Here is a 23,798-nt window from a genome sequence, read left to right as displayed (position 1 = left end):
AAATAAGAAAAAGACTACCCAACAGAAAAATAGGCGAAGGATATGAACAGGAAGTTCAGAAAGAGGAATTCACAGGGCCCTTGAATATATGAAAGGAACTCTAATCCAAAAGCAAAGGCCAATGAAAACCACCCTCAGCTGCCATTTCCCACTGATCAGATTGGTGAAAATCCAAACATCTGAAAAACACAAAGCTGTGGATTCTTAGACATAGCCTAATAGAGTCATTTCTCAACATTACAAATACATATCCCCTATAACCCAGCAAGCCTCCATCTAAGAAGTCATCTTACAAATTTAGCAGCACATATGCAAACAAGACAAACACAGGTACTGCACCGTGGCGTTGCTTGTAATGAGCCAAAGGTTGGAAACAAGCCCAGTCACCACCCATAAAGAATTGCTCTACAAACCTGGGAGCACACAAGTGCAGCTGTTTAAGAAAACAAAAATGTAGCAGCAGCTCACTATAGACTGAAGCAGGAACATTCCCCAAGACAAATTAAGTAAAAGAGCTCAAGTGCGTGTACAATGCTACCTTTTGTGTAACAAGGCGAAACCAGGGACTTGGCATGAAAAGCCCTATCGGAGTGAGCGAGCCCGTGCCCCTGGAAGAAGCTCTCGGAGGGCACGTAAGAAGAGCAGTTAACCTGGGGGTGGGGTGGGGGTGGGGGTGGGGGTGGGGCGGGACAAAAGGGAGAGGGAAGCTGGACAGATTCCTTATACTGTGTGATTTTTAAACTAGGTAAACCGGTATCATCTCTTCTGATTGAGTCTCTGACCGCCTGCCTCAAAAGCACGGGAGATGCGCATTAGCAATGTAGCTCCCTGACCCTCCACCCATCTCCAGATAATCAGAGGCCCTGATGTGGCCCGAGCTCCACCTGTTAAAAACCGGGGTACAAGGGAGTCTGTCCACCTGTACCCCTTCCCCTCATCAGGCCTGCCACTCTCAATGGGCAGCCACAGAGGCTCAGACTCGCCTCTCATCTGGAGAGTCTACATGGAAGGTCCTCTCGATGACTGTGGTCCACTGCAAGCAGCGTATGACAAACGTGTTGGGCCGCGGTCTCTCAGTCTTCATCAGCTGGCATTCTGTAGGCAGAGGAAGGACAAAGACAGGAGGGTAAGGGGACAGCCCTGCTGGCCTGCAGCCCACATCCCCGAAGCCACCTTCTGTGTGCTTAGATGGTGTTAAGGACACCTTAGTGACAGAGATAGCTCTGGACTTGCCCCCATGGGGCACAAGACGGTGTGTGTGTGTGTGTGTGTGTGGCTACTAGACAATGACGGCTCAGTGGTCAGAACTGTGATGGGGGCATATTCTGGAGGAAGGGGCATTCCTACACTGAACCTGGAAGGAAGAGGGAACATGGTCAGTCAGACAGAAGGGTACGTCATGCAGAGACCGGAGGTGCCGAGGGCCCAGCATACTTAGGGAATAGCGAATTCTGCTCATGGTGTGAGGAGCAGGCAAGTGAGACTGGCTGGAGAGGTGGGGTAGGGGCCCGCCTGCAGGGCTCAGGAGAATGGTGAGAATCTGGACTTTGTCCTGAGAGCAATAGGGGCTATGGAAGGCTTAAATAGGGAATGGGCACAGATAGATTTAAACAGATCCCTCTAGCTGCCACGTAGGGGATGAGAGAGGATGGAGGCTGGGAGCCCAGGGAGAAGGCTGGGGCTACAGAGTGGAGCCATGGAGAGGGGAGGAAAAGGCAGATAGACAGGCTAGAGGGAGGCAGAGACAGGCACCTAGGATGAGGCCAAGGCCTGTGGCCTGAGGACTAGGAGACAATAGGGCCCTCCCTGAAAGGAGATAGGGAGTGGGAGGAAGGGAAGACTAGATGGCCAATGTGGGACATGGTGGAGCATGTCCACCCAGGGACACCCAGGAAGAAATGAGGAGGAAGCTGCTCAAGACAGGCTGGCAGTTCAGGTGAGAAGCCAGGCCTGGCAGTAGCCATGTCAGAGTCACCAGCATACGGGGAAAGCACCCAGGACAAGGCTTAAGCAGGACAGAGGGGACCAGGACTGGGTTCCAGAGACAGAGGGTAGGGTGAGACTTGACAAGAGGCTGGAGCAGGACTAGGTGGGGAAGAGTGGTGGACTGTGCTAAGGAGTGACAGTGGAGGGGGGTGTCTTTGAAAAGTGCTTAGGATGTGGTAACCAATCAGGTCAACAGGGAATGAAGGAAGCGGGGGGAGGCTGAGAGATGGAGGCAGGACTGTGGTTCTGCAAGATCCAGGCAAGGGCTTTGGGCCTGCCAAGCTTCCACTGGCCAGGGTCCAGCTGGCAGGCATCACTTCAGATACCACAGAGGAGATGGAGGATGCGGGGTTAGCCCTGCGATCAGCTGAAAGGGCGGCCATGAATGCCTCTAGTTTAGAGGGACAGAGAAACAGGCTGTTACCAGAATGCAGAGGCTCATGATACCAGCCAGACCTCAGGGCCTGGCCAGCAGCAGCTAGAACCACAGAGGCAGTGCTGCCTAGGGAGAGGCTGGGGAAAATGTCTGCCTTCTTCCCTCTTCCCACTTTACCTCACCCAACTGACACATAGGTGGAGCAGGGGAAGGGTAAGAAATAGGGCAAACAGTCCAAGAAGAGCCGATCCCCATGTGCCTGCAAGACCAGCCAGTCATCCTTGGAGCACTCAAACTTTGGCCCACCCACCTGCCCTAAGACGTACCCGCAACGGAGAAGTTGTTTAAAGGGGGCAGGGTCTGGTCAGGGGCCTCAGGCCGCTCCTTATAGCCAATGAAGGAGCCATCACTCTTCAGCAGGAAGTACCGGGGCCTCCACGTCTTGATGTATTCACCTGAACAAAGGTAGAGGAGAGGGAGAGGTCAGGCAGAGTGCCTCACCAGGGGCACCTGGGTGGGAGGAGGGTGGAGGAGGGTAGGCAGGAGAGTACCTCTCCAAGAGAAACCCTTGGGGTACCCCTGCTGATGAAGGCTGGGGCCGGGCTGGGCCCAGTGATTAAGAGGTCATGCCTGGCAGGCAGGGGCCTGCTGCAATGGCCCAGGGCACCAGCTGTCTCAGCATGTGGCCAGCAGCAAGCCATCCTTGCCAGCACGTGGCCCAATCCCAGGAGAGGCCCAAACTTCCAAACACACATGCCCTGTGACCCTGTAAGGCCAAATCCCATGGGCTGGTATTCATCAGTACAGCATGCAGATGGATCAAATGTCAAAACACTGTGCCAGGCCGGGTATAACTGTCGCTGTGCCCTCCAAGTGTCCCTTGGCCTCTTCTATTTGTTCTAACTGTGAATATCCAAGCACCCTGTGTACATATGTGTCCACGTGTGTGATCAAGAACCCACTCCTCACAAGTCTGCAGAAGAAAACGAGATGGGCTGCGAAATGGATGAAGGAAATTAAGAGGCACAAACTTCCAGTTATAAAATAAATAAATCATGGGGATATAAAGTATAGCATAGGAGATACAGTCAATAAATATTATAATTACTTTGTAAGGTGACAGATGGTAACTAAACTTATCATGGGGATCATTTCATAATGTAAATATCAAATCCCTGATGTACAACTGAAATAGGACAGTGTAAGTCAATTATATGTCAATAAAATAAATAAAAAGTTTTCAATAAAATAAAATGTTATTTAAGTCCTCAAAAGATAAGAGATGGTGAAACAAAACTTGTACATAAATGTTCATAACAACATTATTCACAATAGTAAAAAGTGAAAACAACCCAAAAGTCCATCAACTAATGAATGGATAAACAAAACAAGGCATACCAACATACTATAATACTGTTCAATCATAAAAAGAAACAAAATATGAACACATGCTACAACACAGATGAACATGAACCGAACTAAAAGAACAGATTAGATCAGTATATTTACATAAAATGTCCAGATTAGGCAAATCCACAGACATGAACAGCAGGGTGTGACAGTACCTCACAAGAGGCATGTGGGTGGGAGGAGGGAGGACAGGAAAGCAGGCAGGAGCACAGTAATAAAATGTGTTAATATTAATTGTGGAGATGGCTGCACACTCTGAATACTAAAAGCCACTGAACTGTACAGTTTAAAAGGCTGAATTGCACCCAGCTGGCGTGGCTCAGTGGTTGAACATCAACCTACGTATGAACCAGGAGGTCACGGTTCAATTCCTGGGCAGAGCACGTTCCCAGGTTGTGGGCTAGATCCCCAGTGTGCAGAAGGCAGCAGATCAATGATTCTCTCTCATTACTGATGTTTCTCTCTCTCTTACTTTCTGAAATCAATGCAAACATATTTTTAAATAAAAGGCTGAATTGTATAGTATGTAAATTATATCTGAAACTGTTAAAAACTATGCAGTCATCAGCATAAAACCCCAGCTTAGGGCTCAGCACACACCGCAGGCACTCAATCAATGCTCTGATCATCAGCCCACTTTGCAAAGAGTGCCAAGCCCTCAACGCACATGGCACATGTAAATAGGATGGCAGGGTGGGGGTCTGGGCTATATTTGCTGTGTGGCTGCCAGTTAAGTCACTTCACTTCTGAATCGTTGTTTCCTCTTAAGGAGCTATCCAGTAAATGATACTGATGATGATGATGATGATGATGATGATATAAACATTATAGTGGTACTTCGTGCCACATACTGTCCTAAGTATATCTTACAGGTTTTAACTTACTAAATTCTTTCAAATTTAGATACTAAGTTATTTTATATATATAAAGTTCAAAAACTAGCAAAACCCCAAGTTTAACAATAAATTAAAAGGATTACACACCACGACTAAGTGAGTTTTATCCTAGATATCAAGGGTGGTTCAATATATGAAAATCAATCAATTTAATACACATTAATAGAATGAAGGAAAACAATACATGATCATTTCAATTGAGGCAGAGATAGCATTTAACAAAATCCTACAACCTTTCATGATAAAAATACTCAGCAAACTAGGAATGGAAGGGAAGTTCCTCCACATGACAGAGGGGATCTGTGAAACACCCACAGCTAACATCATACTCAGTGATGAAAGCTTCCCCTAAGAACAGGAGCAAGACAAGGATGTCCACTTTCACCAAATGTTATTGGACGTTTTAGTCAAGAGAAGAATAAAAACAATGAAGGGCATCCAATGTGAAAGAACAAATATAACTATCTTTATTTGAAGACTAGAGGCCTGGTGCACCAGTGGGGTCCCTCAGTCTGGCATGTGGGATCGAGCTCTCCAACATCCCCTGAGGGGTCCTGGATTGCAAGAGGGTGCAGGCCAGGCCTAGGGACACCACCAGAGCATGATTGGGGCCAAGGAGGGATGCAGAACATTGGCCTGCTGGGGAGGGACTGCAGGAGGGCCCCAGGGCATGTCTGTCCTGTCTCACTCAGTCCTGATCAGCCAGACCCCAGCAGCAAGCTAACCTAACAATCAGAGCATCTGCCCCCTGGCGGTCAATGCACGACATAGCAACTGGTAGATTGGTCCACTGTCTGCCCCCTGGTGGTCAGGGCATGTCAATTTGGTCAACCAGTTAACCAAATACTTAGCATAATAGGCTTTTATTATATAGGATTAGTGGCCTGGTGTGCAAAATTCATGCACGGGGATGGGGGGAGGGGGGGAGAGTGTCCCTCAGCCTGGCCTGTATCCTCTCCAATCTGGGACCCCTAGGGGGATGTCCAACTGCTGGTTTAGGCCCAATCCCACCCTCTCACAATCTGAGACCACTGGCTCCTAACCGCTCATGTGCCTGCCTGCCTGATCGCCCCTAACCACTTTGCCTTGCCAGCCTGTTTGCCCCCAACTTCCTCCCTGCACTGGCCCGCTAGTCCCCCAACTGGCCCCCCACCGGCCTGTTCACCCCCAACTGCCCGCGCCCTCCCCCCACCCGCCTGATCACCCCCAACTGCCATCTGCTCCTGGCCTGATCGCCCCTAACTGCCTCTGCCCCACCACCATGGCTTTGTCTGAAAGGCCATCCGGAAGGTCTCCTGGTCTAATTAGCAATATCCTTTTATTAGTATAGATGACATGATCCTATATATTTAGAAAATCGCAAAGAATCCACAAAACAATTACTAGAGCTAATAAACAAATTCAGCAAAAGAACAGGCTAATCAATTGTGGTTCTATACACCAGCTGTAAACAACCCAAAAGATTAAGAAAACAATCCCATTTATAATAGCATAAGAAGGTAAAAGATTGATGCATTAAAAACTATAAAACATTGCTGAAAAAAATGATATACATAAATAATTCAAACACATCGTGTTCACAGATTGAAAGATTTTATATATTTAAAATGAAAACACTACCAAAGTGATCTAGAGTCAGCACATTCCCTAAAAAAATTCCAACATCCTTTGTTGCAGAAATTGAAAGGCCAATCCTCAAATTTACAGGGAATTCAAATTCACATGGCAAAGGACCCCAAACAGCCAAACAATACTGAAAAAGAACAACAAAGTAAAAGTACTCATACTTCCTGATTTCACTACAAAGCCACAGTAATTGAATCAATGTAATATAAAGATTGACATATAGACCAATGGAATAGAATTGTCAAAAATAAACAACAATAAAAAACAAGTATGGTCAATTGATTTTTAACAAGAGTCTTAAGACCACTGAATAAATGGTACTGGGACAACTGAATATTCACATGCAAAAAAATAAAAAACAAAACTAGAGTTGGATGCTTACCTCACACGATATCACAGATACAAAAATTAACTCAAAAGGATCTACTTAAATATAAGAACTAAAACTATAAATTCTTAGAAGAATACATTGGGGTAGATCTTTGTGACCTTGGACCTGGCTGGGTAGCTATGTGGGTAAGAGCGTTGTCCTGATACGCCAAAGTTGAGGGTTTGTTTTCCAGTCAGGGCACATACAAGAATCAACCAATGAAGGCATCAGTAAATGGAACAAGTCAATGTTTCTCTCTCCCTTCAATCTCTCTCTCTCTTTGGTTCTTCCTTAAAAAAAAAAAAAAAAAAAAAATCATTTTTTTTTTTTAATTTTCACCTGAGGATATGTTCTTCATTGATTCTAGAGAGGAAGGGAGAGCGGGAAAGGGCAGGGGAAGGAGAAACATCAATGTGAAAAGATCCATCAGTTGTCTAGTTGCCTCCCCTACCAGGGATGAACCCACCCCACCCACAAGCTGGGTATCAAATCTGTGACCCTTTGCTTCATGGGACAACTCTACAAACTGAGCCACACTTGCAGAGCTATAAAAAAAAATTTTTTTTTTCTCTTCTTGACCTAGGATTTGACAATCGATTTTTAGATATGACACCCAAAATGCAAGCAACCACAGAAAAAATAAAGTAGACTCACTGAAATTAAAAACTTTTATGCAAAGAACAATATCAAGAAACTAAAAGAACAAAAAATGGGCAAAAATATTTGCAAATCATACATCTGATAAGAGTTTAGTATCTATAATACAGAATTGTTATAACTCAACAACAAAAAAGACAAATAGCCTGATTATACAATTGGCAAAGAACTTGACTAGACAGTTCTCCAGAGATAAAAATGAGCAACAAGCACATGAAAAGATGCTCAACATCATTAGTCATTAGGGAAATGCAAATTAAAACCATGAGCTAACACTTCACACCCACTAGAATGGCTGCAATTAAAAAAAGAAAAGAAAAAGAACAATGTTGGTGAAGATGTGGAGAAACTCAAACCTGGTGGAAATGTAAAATGGTGCAGCCATATGGAAAAGTTTGGCACTTCTTCTAAAAGTTAAGTATAGAATACACTGAAGATTATAAATATACTAGTGGCCCAGTGCATGAAATTAATGCAAGGGGGAGGGGGAGGGAAGGTGTCCCTCACCTCAGCCTACACCTTCTCCAATCTTGGACCCCTCGGTGGACATCCTCACAATCTGAGTCTGCTGACTCCTAACCGCTCACTCGCCTGATTGTTCCTAACCACTCTGTCTACTGTCCTGCTCACCTCCAACTGCCCACCCTTGCTGGGCTGATTGTCGCCAACTGCACCCCCTGCTGGTCTGGTCACCCCCAACTACCCCCCCCATGCCAGCTTGATTGCCCCCCACTGCCCCCCACTGCTGGCCTGCTCAACCCCAACTGCCTTCTCCTGCCAGCCTGCTTGCCCCAACTACCTGTCCCTGCTGGCCTGATCACACCCAGCTGCTCTCCCATCCTGGCCTGATCACCCCTAACCGCCTCTGCCTCGGCTCTGCCACCATGGCTTTGTCTGGAAGAACATCCAGGTCTCCCAGGTGGTCTCCTGGTCTAATTAGCATATTACCCTTTTGTTAGCTAGCGTATTACCCTTTATTACCCTTTTATTAGTGTAGATAAAGGCCTGGTGCACAGGTGGGGCCAGCTGGTCTGCCCTGAAGGGAGACCTGGATTAGGGTGGAGGTCCCTTTGTGAAGTGGGGGTGAAGGGCCTAGAGCGGTTTTTAGGCTGGCCAGCCCCCATCAGGGTAGGGGGTTCCTACTGGGGGGCGTGGCCAGGATGGGTAAGGAGCTGAGGGCTTTTTTTCAGGCTGGCCACACCCCCTTTGGGGGGGGGTTCCCACTGGGGGGCGTGGCCAACCTGGGCGAGGGGCTGATGGCCGTTTATAGGTTGGCCATAACCCATTGGGTGGAGTGGGCTTTGGCAAAGGGCAGATGACCCTTTGCAGGCTAGGGTGAGGGTCCCTGCTAGGGGCGGGGTGGGCCTGGGCAAAGGCTGAGGGCCATTTGGGGTGGTTTGTTGGCTGGCCAACCCCCCTGGCTTTGTCCTGAAGGACGTCTGGAAGGTCTCCAGGCGGCCTCTGGTCTGACTACTCTTTTCTTAGTATAGATAATATATAACCCAGATTATTTACATCTACATGTTATCTAATTATGTAGACTTTTAGTATATAAATATAGGATATTTTATCTAATTTGTGTAATTTGCATAAATATGGATTATAAATATAGAATATATGACCCAGCAATTCCACTCCTAGGTGTATACCCCAAAGTACTCAAATACTTAAAACAAGTACTCAAATACTTATACACAAATATTCACTGCAGTACTATAGCCAAAAGATAGAAATAACTCAAATGTCCATCAACAGACATATGGATAAACAAAATGTTGTATATTTGTACAATAGAATATTATTTGGACATAAAAAGGAATGAAATACTGATCCATGCTACAGAATGGATGAACCTCAAAAACAAAACGCCAGACAAAAAAGGCCACCAATTGTATGATTCATTTATATGAAATATCCAGAATAAGTAAATCCATAAAGACAGAAAACAAACTGGTGGCTGCCAGGGGTAGGAGGGGGGATGGGACTGAGTGCTTAATGAGTACAGGGCTTTCTTTTAGGGTGATGAAAATGTTTTGGAACTAGACAGAGGTAGCTGTTACACAACACTGCGAATGTACTAAAGGCCACTGAATTGTACACTTTAAAATAGTTAATTTTGTGTTATGTAAATTTCACCTCAATTTAAAAAAATAAAACGAAACTCGAAAACCTCACTTATGCTATTGGAAATTAGCAGAGTTACTGCTTGGGAGTGGCAGGGGGCTTCTGGAGACTGTCTTGTCTATTTCTTGATCTGAAACTATTAGATCTAGTAATAATTAATGTCGTTTTCTAATACTTTTTAAAATCGAATTTATTTAAACAATACAACAAAATTTAATCAAAAATATAGTTGCCGTTGTTTTCTACTACTTGTGCCCAACGCTCAGGAAGCATTTTAATCCCTCTGTTGTAAAATTCTTGTGATTTTGATGCAAAAAACTCGGTCAATGCATTTTTGAGGCATTCTTCATTATTAAATTTTTTTCCAAGAAGAAAGTTTTGCAAAGAACGAAACAAATGGTAATCGGAAGGGGCAATATCAGGAGAATATGCAGGTTCAGGGAGAACTTCCCATTCCAACTGGCACAGTTTTTCAGCAGTGATTCTTGCAGTATGCGGACGTGCGTTATCGTGGTGAAGAATTACGCCCTTCCGATTAATCAGCGCGGGTTCTTTTTCTCTTAAAGCTTGGGCTAACCTTTCCAATTGGGCACTATACACTGCACTTGTAATGGTTTGGTTAGATGGTAAAAGTTCATAATGAAGAATTCCTTTAAAATTCCACCAAACACACAACATCACTTTTTTCGCATGCAAGTCAGGTTTTGGCGTGGGCTGCGGAGCCTCATTTTTGTCCAACCATTGAGGCCGCCTTTTCAAATTAACATACAGCACCCATTTTTCATCTCCGGTAACAATTTGCTCTAAAAACGGCAAACGGTTTTGACGAGAAAAGAGCGAACTGCAAATTGTGACTCTTTGATTACGGTTGTTGTCGGTCAACTCATGAGGAACCCATTTTCCAAACTTTTGGACTTTGCCAAGTGCACGCAATTGATTGGAAATTGTTTTTTGTGAACAATTTAAAGTTGTCGCAAGCTCTTGTTGGATAATTTGAGGATTTTGCACCAAAAGAGCTTGAAGAGCTTCTTGATCAAAATTGGACACACAGCCTCGACCACTCTTGTCATCTAACGAAAAATTTCCCTCGCGAAATTTCTCAAACCAACGCTGGCATTTTCTGGCGCTAACTGCATCTTGACCAAGAGCACTACAGATGTTTTTTGCAGCCTCACTTGCTTTTCTTCCTAATTGGAACTCGTAAAGCATGCAGTGCCGAATATGCTCTTCATCCGCCATCTTCTTAGCCCTAGTTTTGCAACAAAAACCAAACCAAACACAAACTTTTTCAAGCAAAACTTGTTAATTGCACTTCACACGTTCTGTAGATACCACGTGTTTGAAGGTTATGTCAATACAAGTCAAGCCAAGCAAGATTTTAAACGAATGTTTAAAAACGACATTAATTATTACTAGACCCGATAGTTTGGGGGTGAGCTTATGATCCAGGCACTTACCTATAGTGTTTTATGCTAAGAACAAGCTAAAAAGACAAAAGAAACCTAGAAGGAAAGAAAAAAACATTCCCACAACAATCCCAGTTTACAAATGAGGAAACTGAGGCACAGAGAGGTTCCATTACTTGCCCAAGGCTCATAGCCGCTGACCAGAATAGCTAGGATGGAGCAGGGTTTGCTTTGTCCATGCTCTTAACCACCACACTGTCTGCCTCTACACAGGCAGACAGGACCAGGTCCGGTGGAAAGGGGACCAGCACAAAGCATGAGTCACTCCAGTAACAGTGCTCACTTCACCCGTTCCTTGAACAGACCTTGCTAGGCAAGAAGCAGCCTGTGGGCCAGGCCTTGAAAGCACCGGTTCGAAGGCAGAGGACGCAGCACTGCCACCTTCTCAATGGAACCTCCAGTCAGTCTTCCTGCTTAGCCTCAGCGTCCTGGTAAGACACCTGCCTCACAAGGCAGCTAAGAAAATGCAACAAATCAAGCTTGCCCACAGCACAGCCCATGCCTGGCACAGAATGGGCACAAATTAAACTGGGACTGCTATTATTGTAACCACCAGGGGTGCGATGGTACAGGTGCCAAAACAGTTGCAGTTAGCAAAAGCCACCTTGCCTTGCACATCTCTGCCAGCTGCTGCTCAGAACAATGGGCACTGAGAAGCACAGGAGTGAAACAATCATATGAGTGTGGTGCAAACCCTCAAGGCAAGTGTGTCCCAGGGAGGCCATCTCAACAGCTCATCTGGCCGCTCTGCAGCACAAACGAAGACAGTGAAGGCCTGAGAGGAGCTGAGGTCCACTTACTGCTACCAGCAGACCTCGACTAGAGACAACCCTTACCCCCGCCACAGTCCTCCAGCCACCACAAGGGCGCCCACACTCCAGCCCACACCCCAGCCCACACCCATGGGCCTCGGGAAAATCAGGAGCCTGAGACTGTGGCCCACAGACCACCCTCAGTAACTGATTGTTGAGATTGTGTGAGACCACACCCCAACCCACCCCCAACCCCCCACACACAATCTCAACAATCAGTTACTGAGCACCTACTTTTCTAGGCACTGGGGCTACCGCAGCAAACAAGCTGGATCAAACCCCTGCCCTCAAGGAGCTCGCAGCGTCAGAGGCCTGCATTGTTAACCCATCTTACAAATGTGCAGCCAAGGCTCAGAGAGGTGACAGCTTACTCACAGTCACACCAAGAGGAAGTGGCAGGGCCAGCGTTAGAATCTTGACATCTGCCCAGGTTCAGAAAGTTCCATCGATGGCCCCAAACACAAGGCCCAATCTGAGAGGTAGATTGACATGTCCTGAATGACACCCCTGTCTTTTGAGGGCAACAGGAATAGCTCTCCCCCGCTCAGTCTGCTGGGGAAGGCTGGCCCTGGGGAACTGCCTCTGCCCCTCATCACTGTGTCTGCAGCCTGGGATAGGGCGGGATGGGTGGGCATTACTCCCTAGTCACTAAAGGCCAGCCCCATCAGCCTCCCTGCCCTCTTCAAACATGCCGGTCCACTCCCCTCTCCAGACTCATGGGCTCATGCTCTTGCCTCAGTCAGCCATGGGATTCACTCCCTTGCCTCCCTTAGAGCGTTATTCAAAGGCCCACTCTCAGCGAGGCTCTCTGAGAGCCTATTTATGACAGTGTTCACAGCTCCTCCTTTACATGTTGCTTGGTTTTTCTCCATAGCACTTACCACCAGTGGACACAGATGCCTACACCAGTGCCACTGCCCTCGCCATTAAATGTAAGGCGTGAACATGAAGACGGGATTTGCCTGTTTGGTTCACTGTTATATACCCAGTGCCTAAGCATGGCAGCTGCTCAGTAACTGTCTGCTGAATGAATGAAAGTACACACAGAACAGCATCAGCAGGCCTGAAACCCTCCCTCCCTAGAGGAAGATCCAGGAAGGGAGGACAGCCTGCCTTCTTCCTCCTCAGTCTGGACAAGCCAGCTCTCAGCACAAGCTTCTTCCCAGCTGCACGCAGTAGCAGAGCTGATAAGTGCCACAGCTTAGTGGCCAGACAGCCTGGGATCGAGGGGTCTCTTAGTCTTTACCCAGTAAACAACTTCAGTTCTCTGGCTGCTCACTGGTACAACCAGATTAGGTCACACCACGATTCACAACCTCCTCGGCTTCCAATCACCTAGAGTTCCATTGTGCCATTTCCTCCTGCTCTCCCTCCCTCACTCTCTGCTCCACCTTTGTCCTTGCTGTCACCCTTACCCCGCTCCCTTACCTGCTCCAGCCTCTGTTCATCTCAGAACGACTTCCCCAGACCACCCATCTCTCTCCAGCCCCTTCCCTCTCAGAGTTCCTATTTTCACAACAGTACTTATCACTACTACTATCACATGTCTGCATATTTGTTTGTCTCCACCTCCCAATGGAATGGAAACTCCCTAAGGCCACCACACTGTCCCCAGAGCCTGGAACACCTGGCATACCCACATTCAATGAGTATTTGCTGAATGAGTGTGCTACTTCAATTAAGTGACTTCCCTTCTCTGAGCCTCAGTTTCTTTGCCTATAAAATGGGGCTACGAATGAAGTCACTAGTGCAGAAGCAGAGCTCAAGGCTTGGCCTGTGGCCTCATGCAGAGTATCTAGGTAGGCCTGGAGACTTGGCCCAGGCAGAGCCACAGCTCCCCTGCCCAGACTGCTGCTGAAGGATTTCATGAAATGGATGGTAAAGAGCTACTGGCTGTGCCGAAACCGGTTTGGCTCAGTGGATAGAGCGTTGGCCTGTGGACTAAAGGGTCCCAGGCTCGATTCCTATCAAGGGCATGTACCTTGGTTGCGGGCACATCCCCAGTAGGGGGTGTGCAAGAGGCAGCTGATCAATGATTCTCCCTCATCGATGTTTCTAGCTCTCTATCCCTCTCTCTTCCTCTCTGTAAAAAATCAATAAAATATATTTAAAAAAAAAAAAAAAAAGAGCTACTGGCTGGGATGCTGGCTCTGGGGGGCTGTGAAGACCCTGCATCTCTGCTTCTCGCAACATCAGCTGCCAGGAAGAGAGGGAGATGGAGAGGAAGAGGGAGATGGAGATTGGAGGGGGGGAAGAGGGGAGGGGGGAGATGCACAATCCCACAGGAATAGGCAACCCCTTACCACGCTTGTGGAGCCAGCCTTCTTTGATGACAGACACCTCGTTCATGGTGGCAGCGTGACACGCTGTCACCGAGCTCAGGACAGTTCAGGGCAGCAGGACATGCAGGAACAGAGCACAATCTGCAAGACAAGAGAGGAACTCATCAGAGTTGGGGGGAGACTGGGCCCCAGCCCCTTCCCTGGGGACCTCCAGGCTCTGAGGCCCCTGTGGAAGCTGTTTGTTCTGCACGTGGTGAAGCCAGTGAGAGCAGCAGAGCCCTGCTCCTGGGACCCAGTGGATGGGAGTGGGGGGATATGGCTGTGTCCCCAGGGAACCCCAATGGGGGGTGGGGGGGCAGGAAGGACGCAACCCTGGCCACAGAGAGCTCCCTGCCCATGAGCAGGCCAGACCCTGTGCTCAACACCCACACTGAGCAGAGGCAGCCCATCCACCCACCCTCACTCCAGGCTGGGATGGTGGTAAGGGAGCTATGGCCCCGCCCCCAGCACCCCTCCCATGCCTCAACAGTGAGGTAAGCTGGATGAATCAGACAGCCCTGGGCACCTGAAGGAGTGCTCAAAACCAGAAGCATCTGCCTGCCACCCCCAGCACACACACACAGTCTCACTCTCTCTCCTTTCCAAACCAGGCCAACAACCTGCCATCTTTAGCAAACCAAGTACTCCCACTCTCCTGCGACAGGCCACCCCATGTCTCACTCAGCCTCAGGTCCCTCCTTGTCCCTATTTAAAAAAAAAAAAAAAAGAGGGCCTCAGGTATTCCAGGAAAGCAACCTACTGTGCAGACACTTGTCTGGGGCCCAGAAGCCAGTCCTGGGGTCTTGATCAAGGCCCTGGTCCCTTCCCCAAGACCTCCCTTTCTGTCCTCAGGGACCAGCAGCTGATAGACTGACAGACGCCAAGGCTGCTGGTTCTGTCTCAGGTTCCCAGGCGGGCGGGTGGAGGGGAGAGGGGCGGGAGGCAACCACCAGCTGGGCCCCTACCTGGAGCCGCAGGCCTGGATAGGAGCCATGAGCCCAAGGCGCCTTTTCGCCTTTCCTGGCCTAGGGTTATTTGCGGACAGCAGGTCAGGAGCTCTGGTGGCCCCCAGAGAAGTGGCAGCTGGCTCTAGGGACACTGCGGGCATCAGCTTTCTCCCGTGCCCCAGGGGAGCTGGTGGGCGGGACACACTACTGCCTGGCATGTGACCGTGGCAGCCTGCCGGGCCGGCAGAGGGAAGACGGTAAGCGGCAGGAAGCGGGGGAAAGACAAGATGAACAGTGACGGGGAAGTAAACAGCGGGCTGAGAAATCATGTTCTGAACTCCAACCTGCAAAGGCAGGGCCAGAAACAGCAACACGGGCTCCCCTCAGCAGCAGGCATGATAGGCACCCCAAAGGACTCACACCCCATGAGCCCAATACCCAGGACTGTCAGACCTTCAATCCTAAACATCCCACCAGTTTGTTTCAATCACGAATGTGACCAGTTTCTCCATCCAGCCCTCCCGGAGTCTGGCTCAGGTCCAGCGCCATCCTTTCCCAGCATGGTCCCGCTATACCTGCTCCCTAGACTCCCCTGCTTCTACCTGTCCCCCATTCCACAACTAGGACCACCCTCAATCTAGTACTCAAAACCCTCCCACTGGCCTTGGGAAAGAGACAAGTTCCTAAGCTTGGGATTCAGGACCCTTCAGGACCCGGCCTCTACCAGCCTGTAATCCACTGTCTCCTACGCTGCTGACCAGGGCGGTCCCCACTGCTCAGCCCCCAGCTTCCTAACCACGTCTCCCACTGGGCCCCACCTTCCCCCCCTCCCCCTTCCTTCACCTCCCCTCCCCTTCTCTCCTTTCCTCTCCTCTCTCCTCCCCTCCTCTCCCCTACCAGCCTTCTCCCTGGCTTCTCAACCCCTGCACTCAGCCCCTTCATTCCGTCTAATCTACCCTGTGAGCCTAGAAAGCCTTCATAAAGGCTAATGACCATGACAATGAATACAGCTGGCAACACCTCTCCAATCCCTCTTCCCCATCCTACTCCCTGCCTGCTTGTCACTTAGGCCCTTCCCTCTGGCTTCCATCCCCCACACCTTGGTGAGTTCTCCCTCCTCGAGGTCTCAGCTGAACCAATTCCTCCTCCAAAAAGCCTTCCTGACCCCAGAAGCTTCACTGGGTGCTCTCTGTGCACTTCCTCAACCAATCTCCCCACGCCTATTCGCCTAACCGTGCTCACACAGCGAGCCAGCACAACACCTGGCAACCACTGAGTACACAACGAATAAATCCAGTCTCCCCAGGAGACCCCCTCCCCCAGCCCCGACCAGACACAGCCACAGTAATACTTCCCCAGTCTAACCTGCCACCAATTTTTGTGAGGGTGTCCTAAGCTCTACGGACTATCCTGGGTGCCAGACAGAGCATCACTAAGACAGAGCCCCTGCCTCCATAAAGCTCACACTGCAGTGGGGGATGCAGACACATGTCAATGACAGGTGGTGGGGACCCCGCAGAGAATAAAAATAAAGCAGGAGAGAGGATGCAGGGAAAGGTGCTATGTTAGCCACATGCTGTGGGGGACATTTGAGCAGGATGGGAGTCCTGATACGCAGGGAAAAGAATGTCGGGCAGGGGAACAGCAAGTGCAAAGCCCCTGATGCAGGGAGGAGCTTGGTGTGCATGGAGAACTGCCAAGGGGTCCACGTGGCCACGGGGTCGGAAGCCGGAGAGGTGCGTGGGAGGAGACTTAGGGCCTGGCTGTGTGGTGGGAACTTAGGGACTTCTTCCCCAACACAGGGGCCAGTACTGCACTTTCGCAGGAAGGAGTTCAGTTTGGAAGAGTTCCCAAAGGGCTGGGGCTGGGATGGACCCAGAGTCCAAAGGAAGGGTGATGTGGAAGGAAAGGACAGGGCCTGGTGTCCAATCTCAGCACTCCTCTCCCCTCCCCTTCCCAGCCCAGCAACTGCACCTCAAGGAGCCTCCATGATTCAGCATGGACGCACCCAGTATACACAAAGGTTCAGCCCGCACGCAGCCTAGCCCCCAAGAACCCCGAACCCATGGCTGCCATGATCGGAAAGAGAGAAGTGAAGGCAGCCACGTGTGACCTAGAGTGGTCAGGGTTGCAGAGTCCGGGAGTCACTGCCAGCTGCGTGGCTGTGAGCAGGGTGACAGCGTTCCCCTTTAGTCTCTTAAATGCTCCCAACCACCCCCCAGAGCCGCAGCGACCACACCTCGGGTAGGCAGAGGCACAGAGAGGGAAAGCCGGTTACCTGGGGTCTCCCAGCTAAGCAGTGGTGGAGGCCCTGGCCCATGCTCGGCACACCAGAGTCACTTTTTACTTTCTCATTTCAGCGTCTAAGAGCCAGCAGTAGCTTGGGCTAGGGCAGGGGGAGGAACTGGAAGATCCCTAGTCGTCCCGCCTGGATCCTGCCCTGTCCTCCCACTGAGGGTGGCGCCTCGCTGAGGTGTTTGTGACGCAGTCCTGTGATGGTGAAACACCAGGCACCTCAGCCAAGAGGATGGCCTGCTCCCCGGGGAGCTGCGATGGAGGTCAGCGACCAGCCTCCGGAGGCCAAGTGTCCGCACACAGGGGCCTGCCCTGGCCAATGGCTTGAAAGCAGCCTGCCCCCCCCCCGGGGGGGGGGAGTACCTGCACGGCCCCATCCCCACTCCCTGCTGCTCCCCAGGCTGTCCGGATCCGAGTCTGCTGACGCGTGGGCCAGAGCAGAGCTGTCAGCTGAGAACCACCTGGGTGAGGAGAACAAGGGCACCCCACAGGAAAGGACACAGTCGAGGAACGCTCCCTCTCATTAGTTACAGGGAAATGCAAGTTAAGCCCACTCACCAGGAGGGCTGGCAGGCCAGTGCTGGCAACCATGTTAAGGAATAGCTGCTGGTCTGAGTATCAAATCGTCAGCCACTATGGAAAACTGCTTTGCAGTAAGAACTAAAACTCAACATATGCCTACACCTTAACCCAGCAATTCTCAGCCCCCAATAGAGAAGAGTGTATTTGTTTACCAAAAACCTGCACTAGAATGTTCCTAGCAGCATACAGTGACCCCAAAACTGGGAACAGATTGGGTGTCCACCACAAAAGAATGGATAAACAAACCGAAGTAAATTCTTAAAACAATAAAAAGGACCAAACTACTGACACATACAACAAGGATGAAGTGTAAGACTGATGCTGAATGACAGAAGCCAGACATAAAATAACACAGCAAGTAAGGGTTCATTCATGCAAGTGCAGAACAGGCAACGTGACACTTTATTTAGGGATGCTTTTCCAGCTTGTAAACTAGGCAGGAAGAAAATCAAGAACGAATATCCAGAAGTCAGGAGAGCAGTGAGACTTGGGAGTAACTGAGAGGGGGCGCTATTTCTGGGAGCTGACAATGTTTTGTGGTGATCACACCAGGCTCTGCTTTGCAGTTACTTGTTATATCATACTGGATAAAATGCATTTAACATAAAACTATATTTCCTTGGGGATCCAGAAGATACAGGGGAGCCAGAAGTGGGCCTCCTGGCTTCCAGGACTCCCCTGACTCCAAGGCTGGTCTGCCTGGATTTTCCCCTCAAGAAGGCTGGATCAGAGGAGGAATCTGGAGTTAGGGTCTTGCGTTGAGCCTCTGCCTCCTGGTGGTCAGTGTGTGTCACAGCGACCAGTCATTCAGCTGATTTGCATATTAGCCTTTTATTATATCAGTTTATTGTCGACCTCTCCCCACTGTGATGTCAGCATGGTAAGGGCAGGAGCTCCGGTTATCTTGGGCAGCACTGGCTCTCAAAGCCTTGCTCAGTACAGTGCAGGGTACACAGTGACCACTTAATATATATTTGTGGAATGAATGTGTACCAAGTAAAGCTCTGTGCCCAGAACAGGCTCAAAATAAGTTAAATTCATTTCTTTTCCATTTGTCAGATCCTATTTCTCTCGCCTCCTCTTCCTGACCTGTTTTCTACACCAGACAGGACAGATGGGATGAGGGAGGCAGAAGAGGAGGCTGAGGCTCTGTCTCCAGGCACTTACGAGTGTAGGGTGAGAGCTCCTTCCTGGCGCTGGGATACCCTCCGGGAGCTCTTTCACCTGCCTCTAATCTGCGCCTCACCTGCAGCTTCCAGAGGACTTGCTCAGGAAATAAGTTGAGGACCAGCATCTGCTTGAGGGAAGGGGGAGGAAAGGCACAAGGTGGGCAGAGGGAACGACTCCCTCACTCTCCATCCGCAGCTCTGCAAACTGCTACTGTGTTTATAAGAGCACTTTAGCAAAACTGATCATGTGAAAACACACATGTCCTTGGAGAAACTTCTGCAGAAAATGTTTATGACAGAGCACAGAGGTGTTTCTCAACCCCAGCAATAATACTGTTTGGAACGGAGTAATTCTGGCTGCGGGACTGCTCTGTGCACAGCAGGAGGTTTAGCAGCATCCTGGGTCTCTGCTTGCTAAAGACAACAACACACCCTCCCGTGAATTGGGACCATCAAAAACGTCTTCAGACAATACCCCCCGGGTCAAGCCACCTCCCCCCACCCCCCACCACCCCCCACCACCCCCACCCCCACCCCCCACCCCCACCCCCGGGCCAAGCCACCCCTTTGGAGAACTGCTCTTCTAAGAGTATTCTTGCTGGACTTGTAAAACCCTGGAAGCAACCTAATGTCCACAACAGGGGTCTAGTATTGTCATAATGGTTCATGTGATGTTACTATTATACTAAAAGAGGGAATGCCTATATAGCATTTACCACAAGCCTCCTCCAAAGGCTCATTCATGGAAATTGCTCAGCACAGTACCAGCCCTCAATGAGGGGCCAACTGACAGAACACAACATAGCATCTCACACACAAGAACCACTTGATGGGCTGACACTGACCGTCAGCATTCAGTGTGCTCACAAAGCAACAGAATATCCAACCTGACCCCTTTTCTGAAACAAATGTCGCCTCAACTCTGACGCACTTAATTTTTCACCTGCTGACATTACTGAGATTGACATGCATCTGACAATTCATGTATTAATTTCACCTAAAACATCCTTTTCGGAAAAGCAGTTATATGATCAACAATGGAACTTATGGGAAACAGTATCACAGACTGGGGGGCAAGAACTGTCACATGCATAGAAGGAATTGTGCCAGAGCCAATAGAGGAAGAGTAATAGTGCAGCAGTCAGGGTGGCCTCGGGAACCAAATGCATTTCAACCTCAGTTATGAGGTTGGGCTGTGTGACTTTGGACAAAATCACTTCCCCTTTCTCTGCCTTAGTTTCCTCATCTGTATATTAGATGTAATAATAGTACACACTGCCAAGGCTGTTGTGAGGATTAAATGAGTTAATTCACATAAGTTCTTCAAACAGAAGCCAATACAGCAACTGCTCAACACCTTTCCAGTATATCTATTTCCTCTGATGGGTGGGAACCTAGGGACCTTCACTTCCTATATTACACATTTCGGTAATATGTGAATTTTTTACCTATTCCATCTTGGTAAGAAGGCAGCATTAAAGATACTTTTTTTCCTCTTGTTAAACACCACACACTCCCCCCAGCTGCCCATCTGTTTACTTGGAGCAGGTAGGCCTGGAGGCAGACTGAAGATGTGGGTGGGTGGCAAATGATACCGGGACAAGAATAAGCACCAGAGCAGATTTCTTCCCTTCCCTGCCACCCGCCCCGACACCTACCCCCTCACCCTGCCACCCGAGAAATTGTGTCCATTATTTGAGTCTAAACATGCTGAGAGCACCACAACACAGCCAGAGGGGCCCTCCGGACTCTGACCCTGCCCTCCCCTGCTCAGGGGTCACATCCCAGGCGTCTCTGGAGGCCACAAAAGTCCATCTGCAAGTGGCCCTGCCTGTTCTCCAGCCTCATGCACCATTGTGCTTCCCACACACACACTTTACCCTCCCAGTCCCTTGAACACTCCTTGCTCTTGCCCACCTGAGGGCCTTTACACATACTAGTCCATCCTCTCCGACACACTGCTCACTCATCTTCACCTGCCAAACCCTCCTTTCCTCAGGGAAGCTTCCCAACAGCCCCCTGGCCTACAGCGATTCAGCCTTCCTGTCCCTCACAGCACTCACCTCTACTGTGCTGTCACATGTATGAGCTTCTGAGGATCGGTTCCCCTGCCCCCTATCCCCCTCAATGGAGTGAGAGCTCCACAAAGTAGGGACAAGGTCTGTCTTGGTCCCCACTGGGTCCCTAGTCACACCTAGCACAGGGCCAGACCCAGAGCGTTCATTCATGCAAGGTAAGGGTGGCAAACAGAACCACAGCTTTTGAGCTCAGTGAAGGTGAAACAAAAAAGCCTGCATTCATTTATTTTACAAATAGGGCGCCCATGCTGTGTCAACACTGCGCTGGTCACCAGGGAGGCAGCAGTGACCAAAAAACAGAACTCTGCCTGGGGGAGCTTACAGTACAGGGGTGGCGATGGGGATGGGGACGGAGGGTGGACAGGCATTAAAATAAATAAGTAGGCTAATTATACAGCATATAAGAAGTTGACAAATGCTGTGGAGAAAAGCAGCATATGGAGGAATAGGGGTTGGGAAGGGGATGAGGGTTTCTGATTTGTACACAGTTATCAGGGAAGTCTCATGGAGGCGGTGAAATCTGAGCAGAAACCTGAAAGAGACTGGGCCATGTGGAGATCTGGGGAAGAGTGTGCCAGGCCCAGGAAGAGCAGTGCCAAGGTGCGGCCGGCGTGAGACGGGCAGGCGGTGGTGTAGGGTAGTGAGGCACATATGGCTACAGAGGAAGCTGGGGCCCTGGCGGGGCAGGAACTGGGAAGCCACCATAAGGGCTGTGGCTATTTCTGGTAGAGGGATGGGGAACTGTTGGCTTGAGGAGGAGCAGCAATGGAATCCCCTGACCCCAAGGAGGCAGGGGCTGTACCACAGCCTTCTTCTTAGGAGTTGACCCCAAAAGAAGCCCTGTGCACTGGCCTGACACTCCCACCACCTGGCTCACCTGGGGACCATGAGGCCGTACTCTCTATAGAGGGGGAAACTGAGGCTGGGAAGGATTCAGTGAGTACCCAAGGCCAGGCAGCCAGGACACAACCAAGAAGATTGGATCACACTGTCCTAGCTGAGACTCCTCTGCCTCCCTCTGCTCTCACTCCCAATACACCAAGCCCTCCCACCTCCTAGCCAGCCCGCCCTTACCATGCCTGCAGACCTGGGCTGTCCCTGACAAACACATGTACATACGTACTTACACATGTGTACACACACACACACACACACACACACACACAGCGCCCCCAGCCTGGCTGAGGGGTTCCTCCCTCACAGGCACTGTGCCACAGCGTCACCTGCTGCCTCCCTGGCCAGGAGCTCTGAGGCAGGGTCTGGTGGCCTGCATCCCATCCATCAGCAGGACACCCGGAAGCAAACAAGCAGGGTTCCATCCACAGCTGGCCTTTCCTGAGTACTCACAACATGCCTGGTCTGGACTAATACCAACCTCAGAGCAACCCTGAGAGGGAGATGCTATTACTATCCCCATTCTTGAGAAAAGGAAACTGAGACCCAAATCACATGCCCAAGATCACAGACGAGTGCAGGAGATGGCTGATTTAGCCAACAGAACTTCCTGTAATAATGAAAATGTGGCTGCTTTGGAGATTTTTGTGGATGACCCGCTGCTCTCCCATACTGCCATTGGAATGAACACACACACACACACACACACACACACATATATTTTAATGTGGGTGCTATGGCTAGTACAAAGAAAGAACTGAATTTTCACTTTTTAAAAAAAATATATTTTATTGCCAAAGCCAGTTTGGCTCAATGGATAGAGCGTCGGTCTATGGACTGAAAGGTCCCAGGTTCGATTCTGGTCAAGGGCATGTACCTTGGTTGCAGGCACATCCCCAGTGGGGGCGTGCAGGAGGCAGCTGGTTGAAGTTTCTCTCTCATTGACGTTTCTAGCTCTCTATCCCTCTCCCTTCCTCTCTGCGGAAAATCAATAAAATAAAATAAAAAAGGGTATAAAAAAATAAAAATAAAAATATATTTATTGATTTTTTACAGAGAGGAAGGGAGAGGGATAGAGAGCTAGAAACATCGATGAGAGAAAAACATCGACCAGCTGCCTCCTGCACATGCCCCACTGGGTATGTGCCCGCAACCAATGTATATGCCCTTGACCGGAATCGAACCTGGGACCCAATGAGTCATGCTTCACCCACAGCTGGGGAGGAGGGCAGCACTTTGGAAAACAGACAGCAATTACACAAAGGCAACTCCAAAGTCAAGGGACCACCTAAGCCTCAGTTAGTTAGAGCTTTGAAGTGGCAGCTCTGTGAATACTGTCACTAGCTGACTAAAAGAAGTTATCCAGATGATTTACAACATGCCTATATTGCCAACATCAACAAATCAACAAACGACAAGTATTGGCGAGGTTTCAGAGAAAAAGGAACCCTCGTGCACTGCTGGTAGGAATGCAGACTGGTGCAACCACTGTGAAGAACAGTATGGAGCTTCCTCAAAAAACTGAAAATGGAACTCCCATTTGACCCAGTAATCCCACTCCTAGGATTATATCCAAAAAAACTAGAAACACCAATCAGAAAGGATATGTGCACCCCTATGTTCATAGCAGCACAATCTACAATAGCTAGGATTTGGAAACAGCCTAGGTGCCCATCAGCAGATGACTGATCCAAAAACTATGGTATATCTACACAATGGAATACTATGCTGCCATTAAAAAGAAGGAATTCTCATCATTTGCAGCAACCTGGATGGAATTGGATAACAT

At 49.3% G+C, this 23,798-nt stretch overlaps 1 protein-coding gene across 2 annotated transcripts in view; it reads right to left on the bottom strand.

Moving 5' to 3' along the window:
* AKT2 (AKT serine/threonine kinase 2) overlaps positions 1-23,798 on the bottom strand; it is a 51,768-nt gene that overhangs the window by 19,349 nt on the left and 8,621 nt on the right. Inside the window, exons 1-4 of one of the 2 annotated variants that reach the window (XM_045570867.1) lie at positions 17,270-17,292; positions 14,027-14,146; positions 2,689-2,817; positions 984-1,095 (exon numbers count right to left, since the gene is read on the bottom strand). In XM_045570867.1, coding sequence (XP_045426823.1) covers positions 984-1,095; positions 2,689-2,817; positions 14,027-14,072 — 287 coding nt within the window. In that variant the 5' untranslated portion in view covers positions 14,073-14,146; positions 17,270-17,292. Of the gene's footprint in view, positions 1-983; positions 1,096-2,688; positions 2,818-14,026; positions 14,147-17,269; positions 17,293-23,798 lie in introns of those variants that run through there. The other variant, XM_036408239.2, reaches the window with a different exon arrangement.

Source organism: Pipistrellus kuhlii, unplaced genomic scaffold, assembly GCF_014108245.1.
Source record: "Pipistrellus kuhlii isolate mPipKuh1 unplaced genomic scaffold, mPipKuh1.p scaffold_m20_p_38, whole genome shotgun sequence".
NCBI classification, from domain to species: Eukaryota; Metazoa; Chordata; class Mammalia; order Chiroptera; family Vespertilionidae; genus Pipistrellus; species Pipistrellus kuhlii.
The sequence above is the reverse complement of the archived record's forward strand: the minus strand, read 5'-3'. Positions and strand labels throughout refer to the sequence as shown.